The sequence below is a fragment of the Gadus chalcogrammus genome, chromosome 18, assembly GCF_026213295.1.
Source record: "Gadus chalcogrammus isolate NIFS_2021 chromosome 18, NIFS_Gcha_1.0, whole genome shotgun sequence".
Lineage (NCBI taxonomy): Eukaryota > Metazoa > Chordata > Actinopteri > Gadiformes > Gadidae > Gadus > Gadus chalcogrammus.
Window position 1 is genome coordinate 2,648,020 of NC_079429.1, and position 11,815 is coordinate 2,659,834.

The 11,815-nt window shown below is 47.3% G+C and overlaps 1 protein-coding gene across 1 annotated transcript in view; it reads left to right on the forward strand.

Moving 5' to 3' along the window:
- Positions 1–11,815, forward strand: part of sema4gb (sema domain, immunoglobulin domain (Ig), transmembrane domain (TM) and short cytoplasmic domain, (semaphorin) 4Gb) — a 31,239-nt gene that overhangs the window by 8,690 nt on the left and 10,734 nt on the right. The window contains 4 exon segments of the mRNA XM_056577593.1: positions 8,975–9,123; positions 10,469–10,531; positions 11,118–11,216; positions 11,683–11,802. Coding sequence (XP_056433568.1) covers positions 8,975–9,123; positions 10,469–10,531; positions 11,118–11,216; positions 11,683–11,802 — 431 coding nt within the window.

Sequence of the window (11,815 nt, forward strand, 5' to 3'; positions counted from 1 at the left end):
CGTTTGGTCCGTTGCTTCTGTTTTTAAACAACAAAGCTAACTCGGGTTCCCGGATTTCAACCCAACGGCTGTTTCTGCGTCCGTGTGCGTCCTGTGTGCGTCCGTTTTTGAGAAAAAAACAGGCTGTGCAGCTCTGCCTCCAAACAAACAGACATTTCAATGGATGTTCTGATAGTATTGACTTCACTAGTACCACCTTCACTGAGGCCCCCCCTCCCCTACCCCCATCCCTCCCTCTATGGTGTGTGCTCCTGTCTTGTGTGTGTATGTGACACCCTGGCTGTCCTACCAAGGTGTGAAAAACCACCCGCTGAAACATGACATTTCTGTTACACCCCTCGAATCCATCACCGATAGGAAGACGCTGTCATCTCTGTCATTTCTTTGTTGCGAAGCAACCTCATGTAAACGCTGTAGAGAGCCAGGTGGATTTAACTTTGACCCCGAGACTTGCGCTGCCTCCACGCTTTGAAGGATTTGTTGACATGTAAACATGGGCACGAAAACAGCCATTGCCAGATCATCTATAGGTTGTACCACAATAGTACCACATTCATTTGTGTTTCCAAGGTATTCCCAAAAGGATCCAAAGACAGATTTCTAAGGCAGGGCTAAAGCGGAGTTCAAGGTATCCAAATGCAGGTTTCTAAAGCAATGTTTAAAGTATCCAAAGACTGATTTCTAAGGTATCCCAAGACAGTGTTAAAGCAACAATCAAGGTATCCAAATGCAGGTTTCTAAAGCAGTATTAAAGATGTCCAAATACAGGTTTCTAAGGCATTATTAAAGGTATCCAAAGGGAGGTTTCTAAGGGTTTTTCAACAGTAGACATCTCACAACGTCAAAGAGTGACAGGTTACTAGTATCCCTCTCAGCACTTGTAGCCAGATGTTGCATTGGTGTGTGTGTGTGTGTTTGTGTGTGTGTGTGTGTGTGTGTGTGTGTGTGTGTGTGTGTGTGTGTGTGTGCATCTGTATCTGTGTGGTGTGTCATGTGCCTTCCTGTATAGTCTGGGGCCTCATGAGTGATAGGTGAGTCACAACATGCATGCCCGGACACCCCCACACACGCACGCGCACACACACACGCACACGCACACGCACACACACACACACACACACACACACACACACACACACACACACACACACACACAAACACACTCTCAACCGTTAACAGAAAATAGCCAGGGGGCTTAGCTTCTGGCTAAGTATTTTTTTCTGATGCTGGCAACAGGGAAATGTGTATTGAATTGATATGCACAGAAGATAGACACAGTTCTGCTTATGAGTTTACCTGTGTATTGTCCTTCTGGTAGGCTGAGCCTGCAGTTATTCCGTAAAATCTGAAAAACAATCTGCTAATGTGCCTCCTTTTTTTGTTATTTTGTTACTCTAGTGTTCTAGTTTCCAAAAACAAGTTCAGACAAATAGTACGGACCCTGCAGACTCAAGACCAGGCTTGGTTCCGTTGCCTCACCAGTTTGGGTTTGCTGTTGAGCTCGACACACGGAACCAGAACCAGACCATCTGTGTGTGTCAAAAACACACCAGCCAGACTGCCAGGCCCCAACCAACACAGAGCGGGCCGGGCCTGAAGCCTAATATATACTTCGGTGTTTAATAGCCGTGTCATGGATGTGTCTTGGGTCTATAATTAAAATAGACTAGAATACAATTTTAATAAAAGAGACCTCTCAAAATATGCATCCGAACACCATGATCCCCTACAGGCCGTTAGAGGAACTACACGCGAGTCGTTTTCACCGTGGCTTCAGCAAACGGCGTTGATTGCCGGCGGTCATGTCTGCCGCTCTGTCGCAGAACCATGAAGGCATGCCCTGGCTCACCGAGAGCCACGGCCGACAGCAGAGTTCAACCTTTAGAAGGCGATGGTGGTCAGGGCATGTGGGGACACTTGCGCCCCTAGAGCCCTTCTCACCAGCGTCACATGTGTTATGTCATCGGAGACACTGTTTTTATACGATGGCCGGAACCAAGGCCTGCGGTGGTCTCCCATGAGTCACATGCTTGTGTATGTGTGCGTGCATGTGTGTGTGTGTGTGTGTGTGTGTGTGTGTGTGTGTGTGTGTGTGTGTGTGTGTGTGTGTGCGTGCGAGCGTGTGTGTCTGTGTGTGTGCGTACGTGTATGTGTGTGTGTGTGTGTAAGTGTGCACATGTGCATGCGTCTGACTTTGAGTACGTGCATGTGTGTGTGTGTGTGTGTGTGTGTGTGTGTGTGGGGGTAAGTGTGTGTGTGCGTGTGTGTGCATGAGTGTGCTTGTGTGAGCGCGCATGTGTGTGTGTGCATGTGTGCGCGCGTGTGTGTACATCTGCGCATGTGTGTGCCTGTGCGTGTGTGTGTGTGTGCGTGGGAGGGAAGATACTCGGCAACGTGACCCATGTGACCCCCCCCCCCCCCCCCTGGCGTGTCCCGACCTTCGCAGGTCACGACCACGCTGTAAACGTCCTGAGTTATGACTAACAACTCTGAGCATTTAAACTGCCTTTGTATTTGCATATAAAATAGTGGGAAAAAACACTCTTGCATCTATCTATGGGTCGGCTTAGCTTAGTTGCCTTGTGACCGAAAGGTTGCTAGTTCGATCCCCAGCTCCTCCTAGCAGAGTGTTGATGTGTCCCTGAGCAAGACACTTAACCCTAAACTGCTCCTGACGATCTGGATGTCGCCTTGCATGGTTGACTCTGCCGTCAGTGTGTCAATGTGTGTATTATTAACCGATGTATGTCGCTTTGGATAAAAGCAATTGTTTTCAGGTATACTGTAGCAAAGACAACGCCACACTCCACATCAGGCACTTTGACCGGGCTCCTCCAGACAAGGACGCATGGTGGTGGTGTGGTGGATGCTTCAACCAGCCCCTCCCCCCCCCCCCCCCCTCCCCCCCACCCAAACACGGCTATGTCTTCAACATGACGCCGTAGCGCAAACAAATTGTCGTTCCCAGTTCCATTCCCACACTTCAGATTTACAAAGCTTGCTACTAATGCTAGCAATGATTGTCCCTGTCTTTTAATGCTGAATGCTATACGTTGTGCATGCTACGTAAATAAAGCAGGGTTGTATGATGTTATATATGCATACATTGTGTTTACATATTTATCGATGGGAGAATGTGTGGAACATCTGTCACCGGCTCCCCGTGCCGCAACACCACGGTCGTTTAGCTATGTCTAATCTCGGTGGAATCCTCGCGTGTATGTAATTGGCTTGCGATGGTTTGTACCGTAAAAAAGTGTACCGTACACGTGACATAATAATGACACGCCAATGTGCGTTCGGTCACACAACGCATTAAGACATATAAAAACATTTGGTGGCCTTCCTCCATGGCAGAAGCTCACGCTGTGCGTCATGCGGAGTCCTGTGGAGAGGAGAGGGCAAAGCGTGCGCTTCAGATCTCAGTCACATGACACTAACATGACACCGGGAGGTCTGTACCCGTGAGCGGAGGACGTGGGCCGTGTCATGTGACAGGAGATGTTCCCGCCATGTCATTTTTAGGGAAACTCTGACCACAGGGATTTCCATGACTAAGTTGTGCGTTGTTGAGCAAGACAGAAAAAAAATTAGAAAGAGATGTCAGTGAGGAGATTGTGTTCTGTAGAGAAGTAATAGTGTCGTGATTGATCTCTCTTTCATTGGGTCTGGCTTGTCTCTTGCTAAACACTGTCTTCAGTGGTTATGTTTCACAAACTGGTCTGGAAACCTTGTCAGTCTCCCCTGGCCTTTAATTAATGCTAGGGTCGGCAATTCGGAGAAGCCAGCCAGAGTAAGCATTTTGAAAGTATCGTACCAAAATGCCACCACTTGCTTTGGGCCTCCCACCAAAACACTCCCCAACACACATGAATATCCCACAAGCTTGAGCCATAGCTCTGCCTCGCCTTGTGGAAGACTTGGGTCATGACCAATGAGGGCCCACAGGTAGGCAGGCATGAAGGTTGACAGACAGCTAGGCCATCCAATCAGTTAATTTGGGCCGAACAAAATGATTGAACCGTCTTACCCCTGTCCTGTAACTGCAACAGATATCGCATTCTTCTCTATTTTTTGTCGCAGCATTTGAGTTATTGATTGCCGTCGGAATGTGAGGCGAATTTCAACAAACAAGACATCAAATGCTTCTTCTGTTTGTGTGCGTGCGTGATTGCGTGTGCATGGGTGTGTGTGTGTGCATGGGCTTAGGTGTGTATGTGTGTGGGAGTGTGTTTGTATGTGTGTTTGTGTGTGAAAACATGGGCGAAAGGGGGCTGACAGGAGGACTTAATTCACTGTCTCCCTCGCCGTGCACACACACGTATAGCATATAATAATATATTATTGACAAGTTGTCAGAGGAAACGTCTGTGGGTAAGTAGATCGGTCACCAGGCTCCAAACAGAATATTTGATCACACACACAATCTGGCCTGGCTCTATTTTCAGAGAACTAGGGGAGCTGGTTGAGAAGAGGAGGACTTGAACCCCCCCCTCACACACACACACACACACACACACACACACACACACACACACACACACACACACACACACACACACACACACACACACACACACATACGCAGTCCCACACACATACGCAAACACACACACACACAAACACACGCAGACACACACACACACACACACACACACACACACACACACACACACACACACACACACACACACACACACACACACACACACACACACACACACACACTACACACACATATGCAAAAACACACACACACACACAATGAAAAGAAGCACACATACACACACACACACACACACACACACACACACACACACACACACACACACACACACACAAACACACAAACAGAGACATACAGAAACACACAGAAACACTCAAAGAAACACACACACACACACAAAAACACACACACTCACTCCACTTCTCACTTCTGTGTTTTGAAAACCTTGCTGTGACTGCATAAATTTTACCGCCTATTGGATGTTGATTGTGTGTAATTTTGCTCTGCGATGCCCTTATTATCTAAAGTGTCCTTGAGAGAGATTGTGCTTTCAAATTGAATATATCATTATCTTTATGACTATCATTATTACTATGGTACTAGGTTGCTCAGTGTGGGAATAGGAAGATTGTGTTTGAGAGAATGAGTGGGAGAATATGGCAGAAATTCACTGTATGTTTAAAGGAAATATAATTATTATATAAAGAAAACCTAATCATAATCTTTCCTTTATCCTATATGAATGAAAATAAGCTTGGATAAACACAGTCACCAAAGGTTGACTCTCAGGTTTATATGAGAGTCACACATATATATGTTATATATATATATATATATATATATATATATATATATATTCCTATACACACAGGCCTTGGATGCTTTATGCCTCCAGATGAGTCAGATTCTCAGGGACCATTCTGAGAAAGGCAGGTTCTGAATCGCGGTCTAATCTCAGACACGAGGAAGCTCCTCCGTTATAAAGATATCAGTCGACCTTCACATACCCAAAGTTGAATAAAGGTACTTGTGTTACCTCGGAGGATCATGAGGAGACCTCGCACAGCTGTCGACCGGGTCTAAGTGATAACGGGATAACGGAATAACTGTGTCTGCTGGTGCATGACCCTCGCATGACACCACATCCAGGACCCCTAGGGGGCTATCGACATAAAGATATCCCTAGACAGGGCCTGACGGACATAAATCCCTGACACACTTGTTTTGCCGAGACGAGTAGACTATGTGTCTGTCACATGTGTTTCGAAAGTCTAAATCCGCTGTGTTTGAACGTCAGAGAGTCAGTTTCTTCTAGATCCAACTCTGTCGTTCAGGTTTGATTGTCTTCTGTGATCAATAGTTGTACTGTTATACTTCATTCATCTTCTCGGTCTTACCTTCATCAAAGTAGAACACCTCTGCTACCACGAAGAGCTGAAAGAGACTCGCGCAGATGTTGCGTTTGCACGACGAGATTGACAGGCGGGCCTATCGATCTTGTCGTCGAAACACAACATCTAGTCTTGTCTTGGAAACACAAGATCTGTGCGAGTCTCTTTCAACTCGTCGGGGTAGTAGTAGAAGCAGAGGGAGGAGGAGGTCTTCAGGGCAGGACAGGGCGGGGTTGAGCTTGAGGTCTTCAGGTCAGGCCAGACAGCTTTATGCTGAAAGGAATGATGCACGTTGTCATAAGAGGGATCTGGGTCATAAGATGAGTGGAATAGTGTCTGAAGCCCTGCTCCAACACACACACACACACACACACACGAACACAAACGCACGCACGCACGCACGCACGCACGCACGCACGCACGCACGCACACACGCACGCACGCACACACACACGCACGCACGCACACACGCACGCACACACGCAGGCGCGCACGCACACACACACACACACACACACACACACACACACACCGCACACGCACGCACGCACGTACGCACGCACGCACGCACGCACGCACGCACGCACGCACGCACGCACGCACGCACGCACGCACGCACGCACGCACGCACACACACACACACACACACACACACACACACACACACACACACACACACACACACACACACGCACGAACACAAACGCACGCACGCACGCACGCACGCACGCGCGCACGCACGCACGCACGCACGCACGCACGCACGCACGCACGCACGCACGCACGCACGCACGCACGCACACACACACACACACACACACACACACACACACACACACACACACACACACACACACACACACACACATGCCCAAACACACACACACGTGCACACACACCACGATAAACGTTGTAAAGTGACGTTTAGCGGCCATCAGTAATAAAAGAGGCTGTTATTGATCTTCCTCGTATTAATTTACAGCCGCGATGGGGTGTGTCCCGGTGGCTCAACGGGTCGATGGCGTACCATTAAGGCTCAGTCCGGATCAGAGCGACGCGGGTTCGATTCCTGCCCCGCGGTCCTTTGCTTCAGACCCTCCCCTCTCTCTCCCATACCTTCCTGTCTACGATACATGGTGATCTAATGGACCTTTTTGGCCGTTACCTCGGGTTTAAGCAGAAGGGTTAAGAGCCCCAGAGGGTCAGCCAGCCATCCGATTCGCCAGCCCCCACAAAGCTCCTGCATCGAGGGCAGAGTGGGCAGCACAGTTACCACCTGGGAACCCGATATCATTCAGTCCCTACTTGGCCACGCGGCATAAAACGTCGGCTAATCCCATTCACTGTGATTAGCTCTGCTTTTCACGACTTGCGTTATTTTATGGCCCCACCGGATGCAATAGACTCTAGAGTACCCCGCTAAGCTAGCGTTTGGGGGCTCGCAACATTGCCGATGTGAGCGCTTTAAACGGGGGAAATGAAATCCTAACATCTGCCACTGCTCACAGAATGTGGTTTATCAAATAGCCCGTTGCGTGGCAAAGTATGTGCTTTCGCCCCTGATTAAACTTTAATTCAGTTACCTGGAGTTCAACTTCGGTCATACCCACCCAACGCGCTGACGACCGTCGCCCCAAGCCCCTTTGTGCTGCGCGTCATCAAGTCCAGGTTAAGGGTTTTAGTCTTTGTTGCCTGCCATGGGAGACATTTTTAGTGTTCTAAGAGCTTTAGCAACATATAATATAACAGAAAATGTGGAACTCCGTACAGATCTCTCTAGGAACGTAAATACAAAACTACACCTAATACAACAGCCCTCTTGTTGAACGTTCATTTTCAACGTGGGTTTACAAAAATAGCAAACATTTTCTTGCATAACGGGTCCCTAAAACAACTAATACAAAGTGAATGGCTACCGTCCAATTCAAGTAGCCATTCGCTGCACAATTGCACCATTCCATCGGGGCCAATGGCAGCTAAAAATATCCACAAGAACTCCTTCAGCCCAAGTGAAAGCAGTTTCCTTCCACTCAAGGTAGAAATCTGCTCAGACATCTTCATTGTACTGCACCATGATGGTGAAACGCTTTTTAACGTGTTAAACGTCTCTGGGTGGCGATGTGTATTTTTGCAATGTGCTTACGTCAATGCAAAGTGAAGCAAAAGTCAATTTTCAAATTTCTTGTGGATCATAAAGTTATGACGTATTGTATTGTGTACCCTCCTCTATAGGAAGGCTTTCATTTGTTTTAGTACATTTCCAGTCAACTTTTTATTGGTTAGCAAAGGTCCCCTATTATACCAACAGGTGTGAGTGTGTGATTAGCCGTTACAAGCAGTCTCGAAAATATGCCTCTTCCTAAAGTTTTAGTGACATCAAAAATGGGCGTGTCCACCTAGATGGACTGTACTCATCTCGGATAGATGAGCAACGTTTGCACTCACACCTGCTGATAAAATATGGGACCTTTAAGCTCTTACTTGTTTGTTCTATTTCAGCACTGTTCAACACTCTCGGATTTCTTAAATAAAAAGAAATCTCCACAGTTACTGCACCATCATGGTGAAACGCTTTGTAAGGTTCTTAGTGCCTCTGGGTGTCCATATGTCTAATGCGCTTATGTGTTTATGTCCATGCAGAGTGAAGCGAAAGGCAACTCTTCTGGACCATTAAGTTACAGTGTATTGTATTGTGCAACCTCACCTTAAAGACCCTCCTATATAGGAAGGCTTTCATTCGTTCTAGTAAGTTTTGAGTAAACTTTTTATTGGTTAAAGCTATAATACCACCAGGTGTGAGTGTGATTAGCCTTTACACGCAGTTTTGAAAATATGCCTCTTCCTGTGTTTAAGTGACATCACAAGTGGGCGTGTCCGTCTAGATGTATGAATAGATGAGCAACGTTTGCACTCGCACCTGGTGATTGCAAACGTCAATCACCAGCTGAAAACAGGGCTGTTTTCAGGGCAACACTCTCGGATTTCTCCATTAAAAAATCCCTTTCTAACAAAAAATGAGTCCTCATTCATTCTGACGCATGCCTGACGTCTCTGCTGCCCCCCCCTCTGTGTGCAGGTGTCCTAGGCCGCCAGCGCTTCACGGGCTCGGTGCAGAACTACAGCACCCTGCTGCTGGACGAGGGGGCCGGCCTGCTCTACGTGGGGGGCAGGGGGGCCATCTACGCCCTGGACACCGCCAACATCTCTGCACCGGCCAACGCTACGGTGAGCACCTGGGGGGGGGGGGGGAGAGGGGTTCGTGCATTGTTGCGTTAACCAATCCGTCACAACTCGCTTTCCACCGTCTTACTTCCTTCCCCGGTTTTAACCGGGGAAGTTTTTTAGTTTTGAAATAGTTTTGACAGAAGCATTATCCGAAACATGAGACGGGAACGGATGTCCCTCTACCGGAAGATTTCTCCCTCTCTCGCCTTCTGCCGATGGAACTGAAAGCCCCGCCCTCTCTCTCACCTTCCTGCGCTAAACCAATGAAACTAAACTCTCTCTCTCTCGGCTATAACGCTCATCTGGAGCGTCCCGCTCAAGGCCTGTCCCGTCGTGAGAGGAGAACACGGTTAGGAACAAGGTTAACCCCTGTCTGTCTAGCACACTACTACCTGCCTTGGGGAGGTTGTTTTTTTTGGTTCTCCTCTTAAAACCGATGAACATGTAACCGCTTAAGGCACAGATTACACAGTGTGAACTCTTTCTAGATGCTGTGGGCGACTGTTATGTTATGTTGTAATGTTATGAATAGAAACCGAACGTTTTGCCCACTGCCTTTGCATCACTGAGCGCCTTCCTCTCTCCTGAAGCTAGCGCCGCATGGCTTTTGGCAGAGAGCCCTCGGTTCCCTGGGTTGGAAAAATGTAAACTCAAGAAGAAAAGTGCCTCCTGCCGTTGAAGGTTTAGGTGTAGATGTTCGCTTGTTGCTTTGCTTAAGTGGAAAGGCGCAAAGTAAGTGTTTATAGCAGTCTGTAGTACATTTTCTTGAGTTTGAGCGTGATTCAGCACAGTAACTTTGGATGCTTCTTATATTGCTGTGGCTATTTGGACTAAATGGAAGCAGGACGTTTATTACTGTTAGAATGGGACTTGCTAGCATATTCGGCGGCACAGCCAGAACAATTAAGAGACACATGCAGTGTCCATTACTCATAATTTATTACATTTCTTCCCCCTCACTTTCTGCTCTTGTCCTTGCTTATCCGTACCTCATATATATTTTGCTCACTGTCTCTCTCTCTCTATCCCTCCTTTCTCTCTATCCCTCCCTCTCTCTCTCTCTCTCTCCCACTCTCTCTGTTTCTTCCTCTTCATCTTCCTCTCTATCTCTCTCTCTCTTTCCATCTCTCGCTCTCTCTCTCTGTCTCTCTGTCTCTTTCTGTCTCTCGCTGTCCTTCTCTCTCTCTCTCTCTCTCTCTCTCTCTCTCTCTCTCTCTCTCTCTCTCTCTCTGTCTCTCTGTCTCTCTCTCTCTCTCTCTCTCTCTCTCTCTCTCTCTCTCTCTCTCTCTCTCTCTCTCTCCCTCTCTCTGCGTGTCTCTCCCCCGCTCTCCCTCATTGTCTGCAGATTGACTGGGAGGCCTCGGCAGAGCAGAAGAAGCAGTGTCTGAACAAAGGCAAAGACAATCAGGTGCCCCCCTGCCGTTCTGTTGTGCTTCCATTTTGGGTCGATTTAACTATTTCACGTTGACAGAACAGCGGCAGCTGTTTGATGCACAAGGATGAAAACAAATATGTCAACCCCACAAATAGTCACCACAAAGTTAACCTTTCTGAAGCTATAAGCAGAAGATAAACATGTGTGTATAAATATAGGAAAACATTTATATAAACTATATATATACTATATATATGAACTATATGTATGCTGCATAGATCAGTCCACCAGCCTACCCAGTGGACTGTAGCAGATGTTGCTTATCTATCCATCATACATCCAGTTGGACACGCCCACTTGGTGATGTCACCAAAACACAGAAAAGGGTCGATTTTCAAACGGCTTGAAACGGCTGATCACAGTATCACACTCACACCTGGTGGCACAACGCCACCCCTTTAATTGGCTCATCATCTGAGATTAAGACGGCCACCTGCCGTTCTTCAGCCCTATGTGACGCCCCTCTCTCTCTCTCTCTCTCTCTCTCTCTCTCTCTCTCTCTCTCTCTCTCTCTCTCTCTCTCTCTCTCTCTCTCTCTCTCTCTCCTGCTCCCCTGCAGACAGAGTGCTACAATCACATCCGCTTCCTGGAGCACTACAACAGCACCCACCTGTACGTGTGTGGGACCCACGCCTTCAGGCCCCTGTGTGCCTACATCGTAAGAGCCCTCCTGGGACCAGGCCGAGGTTCAGGGGGACGTTACAGTGGGGAGAGCTGACACTGACGGGCATGGGGAAAGGCACAGTCGTAGAACAGTAGTTCATCAGGGATGCGCTTTGATGTGCTTCTTTAAATAGCAATCCCTAAATAACAATAGCTGGCACTGATAACAGGAAGCAATAATGAAACTGTGACTGTAGAAAATTTGTTTGAAGTTATTCTTTTTTTATTCCAACTCCAAATTACATTGGGAATGAAGAAGTGAACTGGAGTGCTAGGAATGGAATGGACTGAATTCAATAGAACATAATAGAATAGAAGAAAATATAATTGAATGGAATATAATTGAACTGAACCGAACTGAACTGAATTTAATTTAGTTTAAATTAATTTAATCTAGTTGAATTTAATTAAATTTAACTGAATTTAAGTGAATTAATTGGCTTTCTCTTCCCCTCCATAAGGATACAGAGCATTTCAACTTCTCGTCAAGCCTGGAGGAAGGCAGAGACAGGTGTCCGTACGATCCTGCCAAGGGCTTCACGGGCCTCCTCATAGGTAATGAATACACTCCCTACCCTAACGTCTCACACAGTC